The sequence below is a fragment of the Liolophura sinensis genome, chromosome 7 (assembly GCF_032854445.1).
Source record: "Liolophura sinensis isolate JHLJ2023 chromosome 7, CUHK_Ljap_v2, whole genome shotgun sequence".
NCBI lineage: Eukaryota > Metazoa > Mollusca > Polyplacophora > Chitonida > Chitonidae > Liolophura > Liolophura sinensis.
In genome coordinates, this window is record NC_088301.1 from 56328713 (window position 1) to 56351834 (window position 23122).

Consider the following 23122-nt stretch of genomic DNA (forward strand, 5'->3'; position numbering starts at 1 on the left):
ATGAACTTGAATTAAGGTAATCTGGTCAGGGTATGTACTGTTTACATTTTTCATTTTGTTAAGCAAAACTGCCATGGCCAACTTGTCGTAATACACATTTACTTTCAACAAAAGCAGGGAGACTGAAGGTGCTAAAAAATGGTATTGCACAACACTTGTTGCGAGGTCATGCAGAATTTTGCATGGCTTAATTTATTTAACCTAACTGTGTCAAAGAAGTTACTTTAATGAAGAGATGTTTTTAACTTCTGTTTCTCTTTATTTGATGAACTTTGATACAGAACATAGTTTTATGAATGTTATGACAAAATTAGGTATTGATCAGGTTTTACACAGAACATATATTTGATTGTACCATGAATGCCAAATGATTTGTCTAAACTGTCTTCTTTTGAAAAATATAAACTGGGATGTTCAGGTGATGGTGAAAGATAGAACTTTGTTTCCTGCCTTGATATCTGGGAACCACAAATGTAAAGCTTCAACAGTTCTACAACATCACCCTACATGTGATGAAAAGAAAGCAGATTATGTACGTGTGAGGATTTTAAGCTAAATCTGTCAATTGTCATGAAAGTTATTGTACTCCAATTTCAGTGCAATTTAGTTAAGTGCTTTTTATTCCCCCAGGCATATTATGTTAGGATATGTGTCAGCCTTTCCTCCTAACCGTAGTGTATGTAGCTTCTACAGTTTTCAGCAGATTGTCATGAAACATGTTATTGAAAAATTTTTTTTTTTTTTGGCATTGCCAATCTTTATTTGTTTTTCGGGTCACATGCATTATACAAATCACAGGTTAGCCAGCATTTCACTGTGAAGGCTGTACATGCAGCAGCACATCTACATTTGAAGAGTTTACAAAGAGTTTACCTAAAATATAAACTCTTCCACATCAATTTGATGTAAAACTACCGTTAGACTACCCTGATGCGAACATTATTTCTTAATTGAGATATACTGTCTCAGTCATGGTTGGGAATATCATTCCCACAGTCTTGGACAGCCAGTCCCTCAGCCTGGGAACACTTGTGTCACAATTTGGAACTAACAGCCCCACTGGCTATTGGTAAGCTCTAAAACTGAAATCCCACTTCAGTGCTGACTTGTCTAACTACAACTTTAACTGCTGATATAAATGTAAAATACCTGCCTTTGAAAGCTAACTAGGTGAAAATTGACATGTTAACAGGATGGTGGTCTAAGATCATCTGGAAGTAAAAGTGGAAATTTGCCAAGTATTTATAGTCTACCCTCGTAAATATTCATGAGTGCCGAGGATGGTACTCAGGGCACTGATTGGCCAATACCAAAGTCACAACATCTATGTATAGAAATACTATACATGTACATGTACATGCGTATCTAATCTTATGGCACAAAATTCTAACTGTAAATAGATTTTAATAATGAAAAGATGAACAATAACTTGTACAACAAGTACAAGTTAATGCCCCTATTGAAACTCTTTAATATGAGTATAACACTAAAGAATGTCGTAAAGTAGACAATCTCCTCAAACGGCACTTAAGCGTAAACGACGATCGTGTGGGATGAAAGAACAACAACGAAAAAATGATTTAGTGTCCTAAACTTGGTACAATGGAGGTTTTATGCCAAAATCATGTCACAGTCAGTGAGTACTGATGCTGTTTTAACTGGACAGATGCTGTACATAGTACACTTTGTTACAACAAGAATCTGTCCAAAATTAATGGAAATTCTAATCAAATTTCTCACTTCAAAATATGAACATTGGCGGATGTTTCGCCAAACTGAAGGTCGCTAGAGAAATGCTGTTTGCAACCAAGCCAAACAATATCTGATCACTGAGCTTGGAGAGAAACGCCTTCAACATGTCAATGTATTATGCTTGAAATATGGTCATCTAATTAAATCATCAAGTATTAAAATTCTTACGTTGGAAAGGACGGGTCCACGGAAACTGTTTCCTTCAAAAGTTATATCAAAGTGCCAAAAATAACTGGCGCTCATGAGTCCACAAAATATCCTGTCTCTGTATGTTCAAAATCTTTTCAAAATATTCCACAAAATTCTAATTTAATTTAAGGATATCTCTAACCCATAAAAATTCACATTCTACAGGTAAAACCTATGTCTACGTTATGGACAAGGCAGTAAATTAACCCCTAACCTGCCATGCAATTATTGAAATAATATACTGTCTCTAGGAAAATCACCACAACACATATTTCCTGCTGCAGAAGAAAACAAGCACATGTTGCTATATACTGGCAGAGTTAACAGTGATAGCACGAAGATGTGAAGATGGAATCTGGACTTCAATAAAATTAGACCTTGTCAGTACAACTTCTCCCAAAGATCTTTAACGATTTTCATGATACTTGGCAGATGTGTTGGATACAATACGTTGATGGTTCCATTCAGTGAATTATTTTCCAAGTTATATACAATTTTCAGTATATATATGTACAAATTATATACAATTTATATACAATATAAAATCTGCATTTTCTTGAAAGTGTATAGATGGGTTGGGTCTTACATGTAGATGCAGTTGAGATTGGTGTGGTTCTGTGGATTCTTTCATAGTTATTGCCATTTGAAAATAATACTTTATTTTTTTTTTACTTTTTTTTTTGGTAAATTTTGAGACAGATATTAATATTGTGGAAAATAGAATATTTCATTTCTTTACCAGCCTTTTGGAAAAGTAAAGATATGAGTATGTGTTGTTCATTATAGATGGTCTAACCATATGAGAAAAAAAGCTACAATTACACATATATTCCCAACATGAACAGACCAGATGTCTCAGAATTAAAAGAAATAGGGTTTGTGCCCTACAGTGTTAAAAATGATAGCTTGTCAGTGGAATTCATCAGGCAGTTTCATATGCAATATTTATAATTAATTATGTGCTAGGGACAATATACAGATTACATGTACCTATTTGGTTACATTTAATGAATAGTTTTCAAATTTATGGCTGTTAGAAGATGGTATCGTGAATGAAGGAAAATGGTAGTTTGTCAGTACAAGGCTTCCTGTAGTTTTCCAGGGGAATTTAATAAACCTTTATACATGGAAGACTGTTACAGACTATATTGATGAAATTTCCAGTTATTCCAGTTCAGTGGACTCTTTGTCAGTCATCTTATCTTTCCACATCTGTCAGTAATTTCACCTGGTTCCGTTTTTTTCCAAAACAACAAAAGATTCTTTGTTTGCAAAAGAAAGATAAGTGAATATATGGAGCTGACAGGAAGGTGGGAATAGTGTTGCAGGTTTTTGATAATGGTATAGAATAAATACATGTAGCTGTGGTGCACGAGTCACAGTCTGTTGTTTAAGATTCATTATTTTAATAATTCCAAGGTTTTGCTGTTATTGCATTTAAGACAGTATAAATAATAGATAACAAAAATAGATGTTATATTTATGGTTTATTAGACCATTATACCATGGTCCTGAACAGTGTGGGATGGAAGGTCCTATAAAAAAAAGAATGATTTCCTGAAACATTGAAAAATCTGAAATGGTGAATAAAGATATTTTTGTATTATGTTTTTTAAAGCATTTGGAGTTAGTTTCAAAGATTTTGGCCTCAGTCACTACAAAATGTCAGTTTGAAAAAATCCCTCTGAATTTCTAAAAAAAAAAATTGTATTTTTTCTGTTTAACAGAGCACAACCACAGTGACTGTCCTGTTACTGGTATGCCACCAGTTAGAACCACACCTGATTGGACTTCAGTCAGTGTGGAAGTCTCTCCCGGGGCGCCTACCACCATGAAGGACGTGACCAGGTTGAAAAATGTCATAGGATCAGTTACAGGTGTTCTGGCAGCAGTTCTTTTGATTATAGTCCTGGTCTTCATAGTGCAGAAATATGGTGAGTGTTCATTAGTGTCTTTCCTGATTAAATCAGAACAGGGACACATTTAACAAAGACTATATATCTTACGAAGTTATAAACCGTCATGCAAACGATGTCCCAGGTAGATTAACCTCCATGCATTCTGTGTTACAAGTTTAGGTGGAAATATTAGGTTATTGAAGTTTTTATGCTCCCTGTTGTTCTCTATTGGAATGTTGTAACATATAATATATGATCTAACCGTTAATCATTTAATTTTGAATTTCTTTGTAACATATATTGTTGTAATGTGACCTCCAAATATGAGGTGGTAATAGTGGCTATTGAAAATTGTCTGGGTGAAAAAGTGACTTATACCATAAGCAGCAAGAAATTTTCACAATTTTATGAAGTCAAATGTGTAACCACCTATCACTAAGTACCCATAAACCTTATTGTCACCATAGACATGAAATAGATTACAAAATAAATTAGCATTTTCAGTCATTTAGTTGAGAAGCATAAACTTGCTCCATATTTACTTGTTTTGAGAAATGTGTTGAACACGGCAAATATTGTGAAGTTTCAGTTTCTTGTCTGGACTATGTAAGAAATTTACACAATTGAAGTGACACATGCACAATATATATAAAGTATCATTTGTAGCATATTTCTTATCTCTAGTTAAAGTGAGAAGTTGCAAGCTATTATGAAGTCTTTAGAACATATCTACAATCATGTAATTATTTCTTTTGATACATTAAGGAAGTAGGCTTAACTGTAACTGTTTAAGGATAAAAATGTGAGCCATCTTGTATGAAAGGCAGTGTATGCTTGCACCTATCTGTTTAATGTTTAACATGCAAATTTATGTTTCACAGACCTGAAGTGCTGGGGGAAGCCTCACCTGTATGAAGTTGACCCGAATAAACCACCTCCTAGTTTTTCACCTGAAAACATTAATAATAACACCACAAGTGAGTGATAAACTTTTGTTCCCACGTGATGTGGTAATCAGTGATAATGGAGAGTAGTTCATTGTGTGACAGAATCCCATTTTCCCAAGTCTTGGTTCAATACTTTGATCCAGTGCATTATATACCCAATTGGCAGGATGAATTGTAAGTTCTTCAACAGCTTGCTGTTTGAGCCAATACTTTCACTGGTTGGTTTCTCCACATGACAAGGGGTTGTGGTGTCTCCACATGTACTCATGGGCTGTGGTGTCTCCACATGTACCCATGGGCTGGGGTGTCTCCACATGTACCCACAGGTTGTGCTGTCTCCACATGTATTCATGGGCTGTGCTGTCTCCACATGTACCCATGGGCTGTAGTGTCTCCACATGTACCCATGGGCTGTGGTGTCTCCACGTGTACTCATGGGCTGTAGTGTCTCCACATGTACTCATGGGCTGTAGTGTCTCCACATGTACCCATGGGCTGTGGTGTCTCCGCATGTACCCATGGGCTGTGGTGTCTCCACATGTACTCATGGGCTGTGGTGTCTCCACATGTATTCATGGGCTGTGGTGTCTCCACAGGTAGCCATGGGCTGTGGTGTCTCCACATGTATTCATGGGCTGTACATGTGTCTCCACATGTACCCATGGGCTGTAGTGTCTCCACAAACCAAGAAGCTGTGGTTTCTCCACATGACAAGGGGCTGTGGTGTCTCCACATGTACTCATGGGCTGTGGTGTCTCCACATGAACCCACATGTACCCACGGGTTGTGCTGTCTCCACATGTATTCATGGGCTGTGGTGTCTCCACATGTACCCATGGGCTGTAGTGTCTCCACATGTACCCATGGGCTGTGGTGTCTCCATGTGTACTCATGGGCTGTAGTGTCTCCACATGTACTCATGGGCTGTAGTGTCTCCACATGTAGGCCTACCCATGGGCTGTGGTGTCTCCACATGTACCCATGGGCTGTGGTGTCTCCACATGTACCCATGGGCTGTGGTGTCTCCACAGGTACCCATGGGCTGTACATGTGTCTCCACAAACCAAGAAGCTGTGGTTTCTCCACATGTACCAAGGGGCTGTCTCCAGCAGCTCAAGGCAGGTGGAGGCTGGCATGGACAACAGGCGTTGCTTGTGTTTATAGCTTCGGGGGAATCCCTGCTGTTGTCATGAGTCATTAAATCAAGAAATAAAGGTGTACCTTGTTAAATTGTTAAATCTCTCTTCTGTAATGATCACACTTCCCAATTAGCCTAACCTGCTGTCATTGTGTCATAACAGTACCAGGGATAATACATGAACGTACGTCACTCTTTCATAGAGATCGTCATTTCATTGAAACAACAACTTCCACAGTTTACGACAATGCATATTTAGGCTAAACGTATGCAGAATATGGGATTAAATGGATTTGCCTAATTATTTTTAGTGGATGGAACATCGTGATTCAATACATCGAACAAAGGAAATATGCGTCTATTTTCTTTCAGTTAGCAGAACACAAAATAATTATGGTTTTAGATTTTGCATACCATTAGAGAAATAACCTGATATGATATATGCGGCTGTGGTTTCTCCACATTCAAAGGCGCTGTGGTTTCTCCACTTGTACCAAGGGACTGTGGGTGGGGTTTCGTTTCTTAGCCTCATACATGTAGATATGATAGTTTCTGACATTCTGAGAAACATCCCCGATGCCAGTGAAATAGAAAAGTAATAATGTCATAATATTATTGAGATGTTTGTTTTTCCTTTTGTTTTAAATAGAGGCTATTCCCATGCTTCGTCAAAGGGTGATCTACCTGGTGTACACGGACGACCACAGCTACCACCAGAGAGCAGTAAAGCTGTTGGCCAAATACCTGAAGAAGTACTGTAAATGTGATGTCCGCTACCCAGCTTGGTGCTTGCAAGAGATTCAGACAAGAGGCACCATCACCTGGGTTCTCCAGATGATACAGGAAGCCGATTATGTCATTGTCATAAACTCGGAAGGAGCATTTAAGATGAACCAGGCTCGCAAGGACAGCAGTACCCCATGTAAGTTTAATGACAGCCCCATAGGTGACATCTTCACACCTGCCATCACCAACATCATTGCCAACTTTTACAAGAATAAGGACTACAAGAAGTACATCATGGTGCAGTTCCACTACACCGATGATAAGTTCCAGATCTCGGAGATCTCACCTGGATACGGGTATGTGCTGATGAAGCACTTCCGTGAGCTGATCTGCCACATCCATGAGATCAACACAGAGAATCACGATTTGACCCTGAGCGTGTGCCTCCCGTTGCAGCCCGATGCCCATGCACAGACCGAGGAGGGGCGTGAGCTCTTGCAGGAGATCAATGCGGCACAGGCCTTCACCAAAGCTTTCCCTAACTGGTTTGAAGACATGTATGTCACTGATGAGGACTGTTTTGACTCTGGCATGAGCTCGTTACCTGTAGACTCCTTCCCAGACCACCTGAGAGAGCAGATCCAGCGTGAGTGTGTCCAGAACTTGCTACGCTATCCTCCACCGACTGGGGACCTCATCTTCAACACTGACCTCAGCACTGACCTTGAAACTCTTCACTTGCCACAGCGCAACGACTGCGATGCACGCTCGATCACACAAAGCCAGGTGACCTATGACCCCCCGGTTGACCTTTACAGCGTGTCCACTTCCGATCTGGGGCTGCGAGGTCATCCCTCATCATATGAGACTATCGATCATCTCGGAGGTCACCCACTGGCAGGGCTGGGTGGGGGTGGCGATTTAAAGGAGCACTGCGGTGGCCTACATGGGGTCCACTCTGCAGAGTCATGTCTGCGGGACTCAGGAAGAACCTCCCAAGGCAGCGGCTTCAGTCAGCCTTATAGTCACACAGGACCCTTCAACATCTCCACAGAAACTGCCAGTTTTATTCCACCAGCTGACGACGACAGCGTCTTAGACAATCCTTATACTGGGTACCATCGTGTCCATTGCGACAGTGGTCAGGTGTTAAAGGAAAAGGGGACCGCAGATATCCCACCGTTAATCCTCTCTGATAATCTCAGCTGGGACGCCATGAGTGTGTGAAGCAGTGCACATGCACTAGGGAAACAAAGCTGTCTCAAGGGCAGTGAACTACATTCAGCATACTTTACAATGCTTCACTGAAAATATGTACAGCATATTACAGTGTGTGGGGAACTCAATTTCATAAGTGCTCAGGGCATTCACACATGTGTGCAAGGAACATTCATTAACAGATTTTAATCGTATACACTCCAAACAGATGGCATTCAGGCCTAGTGAATGTCTTTTTAGAATCTGAGCTTCTTAATGGTGATAGTAAGATAATTTGCATCAGTTTGGTATGAAAACTAGTTTAAAATGAAAGAACATTAATCTTAAGGTGAGAAAAGAGCACACAGAGATAACAGACTTAACTGTCAGCACTGAGAACCATCAGTAATCTAGTTCCTTCTGAACCCATTTCCAGATGGCAGTTTGAAATCCATTGTTACCAGATGTCATTGTATGTTGCCTGTGGAATGTCTTTGATATTTTGATGGACCAGTAGTGATGGATTTGTAAGCAAGTTATAAACTGTAGGCCTTAAAGGCTCTCTAATGCATAGATGTAGGTAGCCCTGAAGGTGAGCTTCAAAGTTATTGGATGGTGTGTTGCCAGGAACACAAAGAGTTGCTAAAATGTGGAAGTCGCAGACAACTGCCTGACAGTTTTTAGGTATTTAGTACTATGGGTAGATTGAGGTCATCGTAGTCGTTATTTGGTTATGTACCTGTTTGGGTGCTATGCGTATTGTATTGACTCAGCAGCCGATAGCCATTAAGGGAGTGCATGGCCATCATCATTGTCGGGCCAATTAAAAGGCCTTATGCCATAAAGTAAAAATCATTGACTAATTGTATTATAATCGTGATCAGTTTTGTGAATTTGTGCGTGTTTATACACGTGAAAAATGTTCTTGGCAGTGTGAATATCCATCTTGTCCCACATGCTCAGGAGCTTGTACTTGATCTCAAGCATGGCACTCCATTCTGAACATTTATGATCTTGAACTCAACAACCCATTCCTGCCATTTTATATTTGAGCTGGTCCATTGGTGAGCTCATCATTGGTGTGAGATTGTTATAAGTTGATGAACTGTCCTGTTTGTCATTGACATAGGTCTGTACATGCTACATGTACGTACGTCTGTGAGTTTGAACCAACTGGATAAACCATTTCCTGAGCTTTGGTCTTGAATAAGCTTTTAAATTTACAAATCAGAAGCTGTTCATAGAGGGTGTCTGGGAGCTGTTCAGTGGGAAAGATGTAATCCATGTGTTCATTTAATTTTGTGCTCAGCTGAAAAATCTCCTGATATTTCAGCTACTAAATATCCTTCACAAACCGATACTTTTCCATGAAGTACTTAGACTTGTACATGTGTCTGCTCATGGATATATTCTCACACGATTTGCTGTACATTTTTTGTTGTTTGTTTGCTTATGAGAATGTACATTGACGCTTCATTGTCGACTATGTTTCTGTTACCTTGATATTGTAATAGGTATTAAAATATATTAATTATTCTGTTCATCTCATACAAGTCCATTTTGAGTCCCAGGCTTACTGTTTGATACCGGTATAGTTTATTTTTTTTTATTAAATTTGGCAACATGACATTGAGAAGATTGGGTATATTAATCAAGTTTGACTGATCAGAAGGTGCCAATTGTACAGGTCTTACATTGTCTTAACAGAATGTTGGTTGATGCTAAAACTTGTACATATATTATATAGTAGACTGTCAGTGTCTTGTTCCAGGCATCTGTATCTACTTAAAACATAACAGAACTTTGCACCGAACTGTGTTTTTGGTGCCTTGTAACCCACATCTTATAGTGCTATAAATGGTCTTCCTGTGAATATGTGATCACAACAGATTCATTTGAATACAAGTGTTATGGTTTTCTGTTATATATGTATATTTAATGTCTGAAGCAATTATACCTGTATATCTTACGTGTATTATAAAAAAAAGGACATATTGTAATTCTTCAACCTTATCCCATGTTTGCAAGGTGTTTATTTAAGCATATTCTGAGGATATTGTTCTGTGTAGGCTGATAAAATTACATTTTTTGTGAAGCCCTGAAACTGGCCAATACTACTAATAAATTTTTTTTCTCCAAAGTTAATTGAAAAAGGTTCATAAATTGCACTGAAAGCTGGTCTGTTATATGCGAAAAGTTTGAAGAATTATGGTAAATAGAAAATGTAGTATCATATAGTAAAAGCAAACCTGCTGGAGAAGTTACTTTGTAATGATAGAATTTTAGAGGCTGTGTGAATTTTGTGTAGTTATAGAACATATTCACTAATTAACTATGTATCATTATGAAGCATAATTACTGTTCTACTTGTGTTACATTGTAAATGATGTTATTTGTAGCATTCAAATTTAAATGGGTCACTTCAATAATACTGACCTCTGACACCATATCAAAGTCAGGACAGAAAGCACTCTTATTAGACAAATCTCTTATACAGAACATGGACATTTTTATCTCGTCACAATACTGTGGCATTTGACTTCTGTAAGAAATGCATTAACTGTCATTGGTCATTATATTTGGGGTAAATGGAAGCATATACATAACTTACAACAGAAAGAAGGACCTCTTCTTGCCTCACCACGTAATAATTCTGTTCATAATTGGTTGGTGGTCAAAGGGCATGTGCTAGAAATCTTTTTCGGGGGGAGGGGGGGGGGGGATTTGTTCCAAATTTGTGTAGAGGTGCTAATTATGAGTTGTATAACATGAGGATGTTTATGGCTATGTTTATTGAATATTTTGTTGTATGTGATGTAAAACATAGTTATTTTAGACTATCTGTATATAATTGAAATAAAATGTTGACATTGGTATGATGGTCAATGTTGAGAGACCTGTAGTGGTATTGGTATACACATCTTTTGTGTGAGGTCCATGTGTGACCTTTTGATAAGGGTCCAACAAATATTTTTCTGACTGTCAGAATATGTTAATTTTTTACTTGTATTTCATCAAAATCTTGATGTGGTATGTGGCATGCTGTTTTATTTGTTAAAAGAGCTTATATTTGATGACTGATTGGTTAGTGGAGAAAATTCAGTGTACACCTACAGCATCCTCAGATAAAAATGTTAATTTTGATATCATATCTTTTAACCTTGGCCTCCAGTTTTTAACATGGGCCATTCACCCAACGATGAGCCAGAGTGCAGGACAACAGATATTACATGTTAGCGCTTGGTTTTTGGGTTTATTTTTTTTTTCGTCAAAAAAAATTTTTTTTATCTGGAATATTTTACAATTCCATTGATTCTCAAAATGTCAGCAAAATACAAAACGTTATATTTCATTGTATTATTCAAAAATGTTATTTGTCAATTGGGCATCTTAAATGATCACAAGGAGTTGATTAGGCTTAATGCTAACAGTCAATCTACATAGACCTAAGTAGCCCTTTAGGGCTGATTAACTCTTTTACCTGCACATCTGCCACAACACACAAAAGCACCAGATTGGTAAATAGGTTAAATGATGTTGTAAACATAGGGTATCGATTGAATTTAAATGTAATTTTAACACAACCATTAATAAAATACAGTGATAGAGAAAGTTTAATGCTGTTGAGAGATCAGATTCAAGTTCTCTGCACAGCATGTATATGTACATGTATCTGATGGAGTTATAAGCATTACATATGGTATCACAAGAGAAGTGATGAGCTGTTTTGGCAGTGCCAGTGTGTGTAAGAAGAATGGTGTACTGGTCCCCGAGTCCTCCAGTCCATGTGTCCATGGTTTGTATTAGCATCTGTCATAAACCTACTCATAGAATAGTGGACAAGAAACAACCGATTTATAGTCCTGCATAAAATCACCCTATTTGTCACGTGTAAATTGAGATGAGGGAATCCAACCAATTGGCCAATTGAAATTTTTTTTTTTCTCGGAGGTTTGTAGTTATAACAGCTGGAAAGAGAGATATGCTCTTTGGGAGATAGATTTTCTGCTACAGTAATCCCATTTACACCTATTATAAACATGACATTACATCTACTGAGCATGGTGATTTGTAACAACCACCATGTTGACTGTGGAAGGGATCCAAGTTTCCATAATTTTTGCTCACAGGGCTGACCTTGAAGACTGCAAACTGTAAACAGCCTATTCATTATATACTGTAAATACTACTATGACCCAGTGTTCTAAATCCCACCAGATATCCATGTACATGTGCCATATATGTGTTAGGTGTACAGTGAAAGGACTACTAGTGAAGTAATAACGTGTTCATGAAGATAATATAAAATATCTTTATAGTTTTAACTGTTAATCTTCAACTGTTCTTCCCCAGGGCCTTCAGAGAAAATAATATATAGGAAACATGTACTTCAATCAAAAAATACATCAGTATATATAAAACAAGATAAAGCACTGTGTAGTTCGACAAGTGAATGTACATACATTCATATATAAAAAAAAAATGCAACCAGACAACCAATAGTGCTGTCCCCACAACTGTCCCAGCCAGCAGAAGTAGGATAGTGGGAGACGGCCCATTGCCAACCCCTTCATGCCATCCCACCCCCACCCCCACCCCCAGCTGACTGGAACCCCTTACACAAATCTACAAAGAACAAACCAAGTGAGTGGGAGACGAAAGATGGTTTCATTCCATCAAATGTTATGAAGTATCCGTTTCAAATATGTACATACTATGCGCTATACATTTCATATTTATTGGTCAAGAAAGATGGATTTGAATGCAGATCTGTTAAGGAACTTACTGCAGTTAAGCAGAACAGTTTCTTTGAACAAAGAAGTTTGATGAAAATACTGATATTCATGACGCTTTGGATAATTTGATTCAAAATAGAATGATACATAGTGGATCATGGCAGAGTTGTTAAAGACGCGTCTCTCAGTTGGCAGGACACACATGGTGTGGGTACAATCCCATACTTTGTCGAGGAATTTTGTGGATTCACCTGCTTGCCTTTGTGACAACAAACGGTCAGTGACGCTCAGGTGGAAATCTTCCACTATTACGGTGTGCATGTGGCCAAGGTCATTAGTAACATGCCAAAGGTTTTCTTAACCTGTAACACTTACTGCCATCGTAGAAGTGACAGTTTTGACAAAGGTATTAAACAACAATCAATTAAAGATAAAATCATGTTAGATTTTAATTGTGTTCGGATGTTTTATATAGCAGGTAGTTGGAGCGATTAGCAATTGTTATATTTAATTAAAGAAAAGTAGGCTTAAACTATTTTGATTATTGACAACCATTGTGTAACATATCCTAAAGCGGCCTGCCGGAGGGTGGTATCAAAGTGATAAATTGTTTGTGAGCTGCATTTGTATGTTTACATGAGCCAGAGACTGTTGATAATATACAGAAGATTTGCCTTCTGTACCAACCTTAAAGAATATCAGGGCTTGGGCAACTAACATTTTAAGTTGTACCGTAATACTTGGCATAATGATAAAATATTAGTGCACATATTATATATACGCTCACTATTGTGTAATATAACTGATAAGATGGGTGCAAAATTAATCTGATGGGTGAAGTCTGATATACAGATTGATAGATTGTTGGTTGAGGTCTGAGATTTGTTGGTGGAGGTCTTGGAGCTGTTGATTGAGGTCTTGGAGTTGTTGATGGGATATGAAGTGTAGAAAACAGAGTCTTATTTTTGTACCTCATTATCTGTGACAGGGTTCTTGTATATTGGGAAGTGTTTTACCATTGTCGCTGTCTGTGATGTCCCCTCATGGGAATTAATGACCTCATCTCCATGGTACAACTTGTATAGACCGTATTTGGATACACTGATTACTTTTCAATTCAGATAGTATAATTCTATGTATGTTGACTTGATCAGCGAATACTTTTGGCTACTTATACCATGGTAAATATAAGATCAACAAAAATGTCTTGATAACAACATTGCATTCAAGGGAAGATAAATCTAGAAATACCATTCAGAGATGATGTAAATTTGTGCATCAGAATTGACATACAACAGATTCTGATGCAGTGTTTCTGGTTACCAGTTTTGAAAAATCATGAATTTCACTTCTGTAACTTATACAATGTGGCAATAATAAAATGTAACATTAAAATGGCAATGTATAATGAATTCCATTTGTAATTTGCAGATGATTATTTAGAGTACTGTAGCAGTTATTAAGTATAAGTAAAGACTAGAAAATGCCACTAACATACAACTATATTAGTGTGAGGCTTGGTCAGTTTGTTACAGTTGACCTTCTGTTGACACTGTTATCCAACAGATTAGTAAAGGGAAAATGGTTTGTCTTAAAATTTACAAAAATGTTGAACACTGGATTGTTTTGTTCAAGAAAGAATGTATTGATGTGTTGTTTTTATTCATGTACATGTTTCTACTTAGCGATTCAATGTTTTTGTGAACTTAAGTGTCTTAAAAGTGTGCCATATTGTATCAGAAACAAGGTCTATGAAATGTTTTACAGGATACTTATAATTTGTGTATCATTTGTTAAGAATACCAATGAAGATGACATCAAAACAACATTGCTCCCCTTTATTCTTTGTGAATGGAACATGATTCAATAAAAAGCATTGTAGAAATTCCAAGACTTTCGTTGGTGTTTTGGACAGTGCCCTCATTTTTAACAAGTATGTATAATGGTGTACTGTTACAAGTACACAGCAACTTGCAGGGTCAAATTAAGTCACCAATTCTCTCAGACCTGTAAAGAGTTGTAATTGAGGTTGTGAGAATGTTATATGCATTTCATTACCATGGACCAAGTGTAATGGTTGTCCTCTAAAATAACTGAACAGCTGAAGAAATAAAAAAAAAAAAAAAAAGTTGAAAGTTTGATTCAGTTGAATCTCGATAAATGGATGTATAAAAACACTTCACTGACCTATAACTCACAGCATAGACAAGGTGTCGAAAAAAAAACAACAATATTCCTCTGTTCCTGATGACAATAAGTGGTCTTTGCCACTTGTGTGACCGTTGGCAATCTGCAAGTATGTTGGTGACATCCCCGGGCTCTCTGGTGTCCTCAACCCATACAACTGACTGCAGTAATATTAATTGAAAAATTTTCGAGTATGGTGTTAAGCTTGAAATAGCCGTTGATCACATGGATGGCGATGTTAAAGCTAGCTCCAATTGGTGTGATTTTTGCCTTAAGAAAATTGCTTTCCTCCACCAAATGAGTGAACTGTTATTAAGTACAGACTTAATCACCGATCTCAAACCCAGACAGAACCAAAGCATGCTAGAATTAAGCAGTTCCCAACTAGGAATTTGCAAAACTGAGGTATGGTACACTCAGACAGAAAGGGGAGAAACAATTTAATGACAAAAACCAAGATGATGTCCTGTCAGGATTTTAGTGGCAGTACAGGTAATGAAGAACTGTGGTCTATTGTGACATTTCCATGCACCAATGCAACTGATCACTACATTTCTCACTTTACACAGGATGGAGGTGTTTTGTGGAGCACATTAAGATTCAACACAGGATCATGTTGCCCAAGTTTGCAACAACACACAGAAATCTAAACTGCTTCAAAACACTTTATTGATAAATAATAAGCACACTTCATCATTGAATAAACATCAGAAACCATGCTTCAATCCTCCAACAACTCTGGAAATGTACACCTTAGCACACTTTCTTATCAACATTGCTGAAATCAGTTGTACACTTAGTCCCGAATTGGTAGGTCATGTGAAAGTATTCTTGTGGTGTCTTTTTTTTTCTTTCACATACTGACAATGGCAATATCATAAACATTTAACTGAATTTATCACAGTATTTGAATTCAAACAAGTTGGTGAGGGATTAGTTACAGTGGAACTGTTTGGTCATCCAAGTCATAAGGTCACCTCCTCGCAGAGTCAGCCCGAAGCTTGGATCAAACAGCATCTCAAAGTTCTTCAGGTTGGTCTTGGTTACTTCAAAGGGGAACTAGAAACAACAAAAAATTAAGGCATCCCTGTCAATCTGTCTTGCTGCAAAATGTAGGCAATGTTTCTTACTTTATCTGTGATTCTATTTTTTATCTGTGGTTCTAAATTCATGGCAGTGTACATGGATTCCAGTAAGAGAGCAGATTGGGCTTACTCGCATTATAGTCCGTAAGATTTCACTTACATGTGTGTAACAGCAATCAATATTATGGGCAATGGAAGTCAAAGTGCTTGGAGTAAACTTCAGGCCTTTGCAAATAGCATGAACTTCTCCATGTGATGCATAGATTTTGACCAGCAAGTTCACAAGGTAAGTGGCCAATGTGGTCACTGTCAGCAGCTCAAATCCAGCTCTCATCAGTTCAGTTGTGGCTAATTTACATGAGGAGGTTTGTCTGGTACCTGGTTATGGGTTTTTTAGTTTCCTTCAAACAAAACCTGACCTAAGTCACATATAAAGGATAAATTCTTGAGTAAAGTGTTACTCAGTGACACCAAGGAAACAAGTAAATACATATGTTTAATGCTATGTCTATATGCATTGTTTCGGGTTTGCTTACTTACCTCTGGCAGTGAGGTCTCCGACACAGCACCCTCAGCTTCTGGGATCTGGCCTCCCAGCAAGCAGGAACAGTCTTCTACACACTGCTTCAGCAGGTTCTGAAACACACACACACACAAACAAAGTTCTGTAAGATCAGATTGGTAGCTTGGATACGTATGAAAACAGAAGCCCTTTATTTTCTGCTACAGCAACATGGTTATACATTTCCGATATGGAGAACAGATACATGTACATGTAGTATGCAAAAACAACAAAACATTCTAAATTTTCTACTTCATTAGTATCCCTGATTGGAATGAAAGTTCAAAACTGCAATTGGAATAGAACTATGCAGAAAACTGAGGAGGTTTTCTCGGGTTTTTTTTTTTTTTTTTTTTACAATGCCATGATCTATTTGAAGTAAGTAACAAGACTAGAGTTGGTAAGTCTCAACTTATACAACAGAGTAATATAAAATTCTTGCTAGGAATTGAATGCTTTTTTGCAAAACTTTCTTTCACTGATAAAAATCAGGAGTTTGTGAATTCAGTACCACCATTCTGCTACAGGTACTATTGTACTAGTTTCATCTCCTAAACACCCAGTTACACCTGGGCTATGATCTCTGCAATTCATTGGAATAATTTGGATCATGGTTTATCACAGCAAATTACTCTGACTGAAACCCAAGAAATTGTTTTTAGTCATATCTAAATGACTCTTCGACTTTTGCATTTTAACCATGATAATTATATGATTGCAATCTGTGACCAAAAAATGTGATTCGGGAAGACTGTTTCCAATGCTGATACAACATGACCCAACAGAACAATATTAGTCAGAATGTACAATGACCAACAATAACATTTTGTGCTTGACTTGAGAGCCATTGACACCACTCTGACCACCACACCTGTTCTGGTGGTGACTACAGATTAATAAAAGGGTTTGCCAAAATTCCCCATGACAAGTCAGTCCAAGATTTACTATGAATACCTGTAATTTATCAGCCACAGGTTGTCTCAACCAGTTGTAAGTGCTGGTGTGACTCGGGCTTTAGGCTTTAGAATCAATGTGGGTTTGGTGACCTTCCCAATCACAACCAGTCCACTCCCATACCACAGACTCACCACACGGGGGACACACGAGGCTGCAGCGATGCCCCAAAAATATTTCAGCCTGGCTTGCATTGTATTTTACACCATCTTCTGTTTTAAAAGGTTGTGCTGTTTTATACAGACAACAGTATCTATGTAAGATGACCTGCTGTCTTTTTCCTTTGTAGATCTCAACACCTAACCTCTAATGTATACAGTCATCCCAATCCTCAACAACCAGTACTGTGCTTGATGTAAAATATAAAACCTTAATACCTCTAGGTGCTCATCTCTCTGCACTTTTGGAGACAAAGCTTTGATTCTCTGAGCTTTCTTGGTTTTTAATGGTGTTGGTGTTGGTGTTGGAGTGCTAATCTCCTTCTTGGGTTTATCCAGTAATGAGATTTCTCCCTTCTGAGACAAAACAGCAAGCCTAAATAAAACACAAAAGTCAAAATTCTTTAAAAAATATAACAAGACATGCATAACATGAAAGTAGGCTCAAGATCAAATTCTGCATTCTGCAAGAGACATACTTTGAAGATGGGTTAACGTAAAAAGGCAATGCCACTCGAATCATTTGTGTTTCCAAAAACACGTACTTCCTGCCATTATAAATGTAGTATGTTTATTCCTTTAACATTTGGTTCACCTGATAGAAGCAAAATATTTTAATGTAATAATGTCTGGCAAACTACTCAGTGACTCCACAGATAGAGGGTAGCCGTATTAATTGTGCAGATGCCCTTTCATTCCTAGACAAGTTCACTGTTTTATGTGGTCATGGAAAAGGAGTCCTGTTTACAATGAATAAAGCAGAAGAAAAATACAGATGAACAGCCTTGCCCCTGAGTGAACATATGAACTCCTTCACATAAGTTCTATCATGTAGTAATGTATTACGCACCTGTCATGCAAGTCCAAGAGATCAGGTAAGGACACCCAGAGCTGACCAGTCTGTGCCGCTGAGGCAGAACTACTCCCCTTCTTGCAGATGGAGTACAGCAGCATGACACGCCTCCTGGATTGTGGCAGATCACTGCCCGTCAGTTCATTCTCCTCTAGGCTTGGCTGGTACCACTGCATGGAAAGCTCATTCTCATTAGAGGACACCACTGTCTTATCTGTCGGCTTAACAATGTCCATGCGGGACCCAGGAGGAGGTGTCCTGTGAATGGTGGACCCCACATCCTGTGATAAGTTGCTGTCAGTGAAAGGAACATCAGAACCGCTCGGCTTTTCCAGCACATAATCAGAGTAAGAGTGGCTGATGAGGGAAAGTTCTGTGATAGACGTGTTGGGGCAGGGAGGCAGGGCAAGGGCATCTGGTGGGAATATGGCACAGCAGGTGCTTGCGTACAATGGAACATGGTGTGACAGGAAGGAGTGCATGTGCGTGAGGCGCAGTGCCCAATAGCTTGAGCGCAGCATAGTCCTCACCACATCAGAGTTCAGACCTGCATACATCTGGGCGTGGCTGATGAAGCCCAAGTCAAATCCAATTAGTGAGCCTGCTTGTTTGTCTGTCTCTTTGCCGTCACCCCCAGAGGAAGGATGAAGGGTGCTGGTGCAGCAAAGGCGCTGGAGGATGCTCTGGTAACCTACATAAGCAGAGTCATGCATTAAAGATTAAAGTCATACATTATACATGTACCATCAAAGGAACAGGCTTGTACAAAATGACTTACAACTCACTTAATCAAGTGGATTAATGTCACAGTTAAATTTTTTATTCATTATATGGTTAATGCCTTTATACTAATCTGAATTTAACAAGCTTCCCCAATGTACAGTAATTGGAACTATTTGATACATGCAGCAAAAGGTTGCATTCAAAACCAGGGTTAATCCTCTGTGTGATGAGGAAAGTCGCTAAGGTATTTGTATGCATGTACAACAGTACATGGGGCCTTACCCAGGAGATGAGGAAAGTTGCCAAGGCAGATGTGTATAATAAATGGACTTGTATAAAAATTAAAAAATGAAATTGGACTTTGGATTTTATTGTCTTCCGTGCATGTCGTCTAAGCATATTTTATACTTCTTTGGTGTACTGTCATATTTTCTACATGTTTGGCGTACAAAATATGCCAAAATCATACAAGTAGACAAGTCTGATACATGTACAACATTATATGGGGCCTTACCGAGGAGATAAGCAAAGTCACCAAGGCATTAGTATACATGTACAACAGTACATGGGGCCTTACCCAGGAAGTGGTGAAAGCCGCCTAGGCATTTGCATACGTGTACAACAGTACATGGGGCCTTACCCAGGAAATGGGGAAAGTCACCAAGGTATGTGTATACATGTACAACAGTACATGGGCCTTACCTAGGAGGTGGTGAAAGCTGCCTAGGCATTTGCATACGTGTACAACAGTACATGGGGCCTTACCCAGGAAGTAGGGAAAGTCGCCAAGGTATGTGTATACATGTACAACAGTACATGGGGCCTTACCCAGGATGTGGGGAAAGTCGCCAAGGTATGTGTATACATATACAACAGTACATGGGGCCTTACCCAGGAAGTGGTGAAAGCCGCCTAGGCATTTTCATACGTGTACAACAGTACATGGGGCCTTACCCAGGAAGTAGGGAAAGTCGCCAAGGTATGTGTATACGTGTACAACAGTACATGGGGCCTTACCCAGGAAGTAGGGAAAGTCGCCAAGGTATGTGTATACATGTACAACAGTACATGGGGCCTTACCCAGGAAGTAAGGAAAGTCGCCAAGGTATGTGTATACATGTACAACAGTACATGGGGCCTTATCCAGGATGTGGGGAAAGTCGCCAAGGTATGTGTATACATGTACAACAGTAAATGGGGCCTTACGCAGGAGGTGGTGAAAGTCACCACAGCATTTGTATACATGTACAACAGTACATGGGGCCTTACCCAGGAAATGTGGAAAGTCACCACAGCATTTGTATACATGTACAACAGTACATGGGGCCTTACCCAGGAAGTGGGGAAAGTCACCAAGGCATTTGTATACATGTACAACAGTACATGGGGCCTTACCCAGGATGTGGGGAAAGTCACCAAGGCATTTGTATACATGTACCACAGTAAATGGGGCCTTACCCAGGAGGTGGTGAAAGTCACCAAGGCATTTGTATACAGGTACCACAGTAAATGGGGCCTTACCCAGGAGGTGGTGAAAGTCACCAAGGCATTTGTATACATGTACAACAGTACATGGGGCCTTACCCAGGAAATGTGGAAAGTCACCACGGCATTTGTATACATGTACAACAGTACATGGGACCTTACCCAGGAGGTGGACCAGACTTAAGTCAGCAGCAGAAGCCTTCATCTTCATCACCTCATCATCATACGTCTCCACATGCCTCTCTTCTTGTACATCCACCATGGTTGACAACTCTTCTTCTATCTCAGCTTGGTAATAACATAAAGAAACACAAAGATTATCACTGCAGGGGAATGCAATTCAGTGAGCCTCATTTTAAATATGACTGTCTGGAACTGACCTGCTACAAGGAGACAGCATAATGATACAGTTCTTTGACTGGACTCAAGTTGAAATCAATGTCACCATTCAAAAATTATATCATACAGAAGTTTATACTTTATGGCTGAACAGCAGATGATTTTTGATACATTTTTATCATCGGCCAGAGAGAAGTTTGTTTTGTCAGACATCCTATCAAACATGGGTCATTCATGTAATGAGGGGCGTGAGTGCTTGTCAACACAAAATCCTGCAGTCATCTGTCAAACCCCATTAGTTAACCCAATGTGAATCATATACACAATGAATATACATTCCCAGGCTTTATAGAAATGACACAGTCAGAAATCACAAGTTTATATATGGCCTTTTTTCACTTTACCAGAAAGTCAAACCAACCAATTACTATTAGAACACTGTTCTCTACAATGTATTCATTTAATTTTAAATTTAAGTCGGTTTTATTCACTATGATATGGTGACTTTGATATGTAACTCAATAAAAAGTATTGCATAATTGCCTTTGATCAAAATGAATTACTGATAAATATGTCACATACTCCTGTAGACTTTTTTCTGCTTGCCCAGTATATATGGACTGAGAAGGTCAAGGGGGACGAACTCGGGGAGGTCCTTGAGCATCTTCTCAGTGAGCTGCTGGGCTGTGATGGTTGGGTCTCCACACAGCAGGGAGCGTTGTCGCTGAGCTTGTGCCACTGAGGCAGCACAGCGGATAGCAAGCCAGGCTGCTCGCCTCTCCTTCTCAGAATCGCCCAATTCCTCCTTGGATTTACCAGCTAGTCGTTCCTTTTTGCTCTGCAGATGAACATCAACATATTTCTTTGATGTACATACTTTGAAATGCATCAATGAAGCATGATTTCATTTAAAATCTTCCATAAACATCAGAGAAGATGAAAACTGAGAATTGATTATGGGTGACTGAGTACCAATCTAGCCTCTCACCTTCCAGCGTTTGCCACTGCGTCTTTGGGAAGATGGTCGACTTGCAAGGGAGCCTTCTCCCTCACTATCTGATTGTAAGTCAGTCGCAGACACCTGCCTGCCAATCATTCCACTGCTGTACAGGTAAACCAACGCAATCTCCAGGTAACCCTGTCTAATAAGCCTGAAAAACAAAGTATAGCCTATGGAATACACATACACCAATTAAATAAATTCTTTTCGGGGTAACTAATGGATTCCTACCAGGATGTCATGATGTAATGTTACCAAATAAATGAAACAGTGATTTCTTGTTCAAATTAATGAAAGTTAGACCAGGCTTTAAACTAGTTTTGTTCTATTCATAACAAGACTTCATAAACTCCTTTTAATAGTACAATTTTGAACAAGTGGATCCAGTTTCTTATATATGTAGCTCATGTGCATGTGCTATACTTAACCACAAAGTCAATCAACACCTACAAGTTGTATGCATACAGGACACTCCATTAAGACTAAATGCAACAGGTATAAAGTGTGCATGTTTTTGTGTTCAACATCTGTTTAAGAAAGGGTGATTACAAAGGACTTTAACATGTATCTGACAAATACACTTACCCCAAATCATGATCATTGCTGTAGCTGATTTTAATGGCCTCTAAAAGGGTAGACACTGCTGACCGTGGTTGGTAACGGCCTAGCATCGCTAGCTGCCTTTGTACTTTACCTGAAAACAAAAGTGGACGTCCAAGAGCCACAAATTCAGCACTTCTGTTATAACATATATTTCATAATTGGCGATATGAGGTGCAGGTATTAAAAATCAAAATTTTACTTCAGCATCACCTAAGTTTGTGTCCTAACAATGCATAATAATACATATGTCTGATCTGGACAACTTTAAATGCAGTCATGGTAAACCACACAAAAATTCTAAAGAAGAGCAGAGAAGTTGTGAAGGCAGCCTTACCCATATTGAGTATGATCTCTGCTTCCAGTGCAGCCTGCCTGTTCAGGCTGGCTTGGCTCAGCTCCATGGCTGTCATCAGCACACCCAGGCACTCCGACCACTGGGTCTCCCCATCATAGGACGAGTAACTACAAACATGTAAACACAAACATGTCAAAACTACATGTACATGTATCACACCTGCACTCAGGACCACTGCCACTGACAGATGCACAGAAAATCCCACTTTAGCTGATAGTGTTATTCATTTGACTTT

At 38.9% G+C, this 23122-nt stretch overlaps 2 protein-coding genes across 3 annotated transcripts in view; one reads left to right on the plus strand and one right to left on the minus strand.

Moving 5' to 3' along the window:
* The window catches only part of LOC135471954 (uncharacterized), a 33642-nt gene extending 23068 nt beyond the window's left edge, over positions 1–10574 (plus strand). Inside the window, exons 9-11 of the mRNA XM_064751418.1 lie at positions 3669–3875; positions 4721–4816; positions 6574–10574. Of these exons, the coding sequence (XP_064607488.1) occupies positions 3669–3875; positions 4721–4816; positions 6574–7877 (1607 nt within the window). The 3' untranslated portion in view covers positions 7878–10574. The remainder of the gene's footprint in view (positions 1–3668; positions 3876–4720; positions 4817–6573) is intronic.
* Positions 10575–15295: 4721 nt separating this feature from the next.
* Positions 15296–23122, minus strand: part of LOC135470090 (cilia- and flagella-associated protein 54-like) — a 50981-nt gene continuing 43154 nt past the window's right edge. Inside the window, exons 54-62 of one of the 2 annotated variants that reach the window (XM_064748837.1) lie at positions 22867–22994; positions 22515–22623; positions 21918–22080; positions 21512–21767; positions 20753–20878; positions 18380–19073; positions 17749–17905; positions 16396–16491; positions 15296–15829 (exon numbers count right to left, since the gene is read on the minus strand). In XM_064748837.1, the coding sequence (XP_064604907.1) occupies positions 15704–15829; positions 16396–16491; positions 17749–17905; positions 18380–19073; positions 20753–20878; positions 21512–21767; positions 21918–22080; positions 22515–22623; positions 22867–22994 (1855 nt within the window). In that variant the 3' untranslated portion in view covers positions 15296–15703. The remainder of the gene's footprint in view (positions 15830–16395; positions 16492–17748; positions 17906–18379; positions 19074–20752; positions 20879–21511; positions 21768–21917; positions 22081–22514; positions 22624–22866; positions 22995–23122) is intronic. The other variant, XM_064748838.1, reaches the window with a different exon arrangement.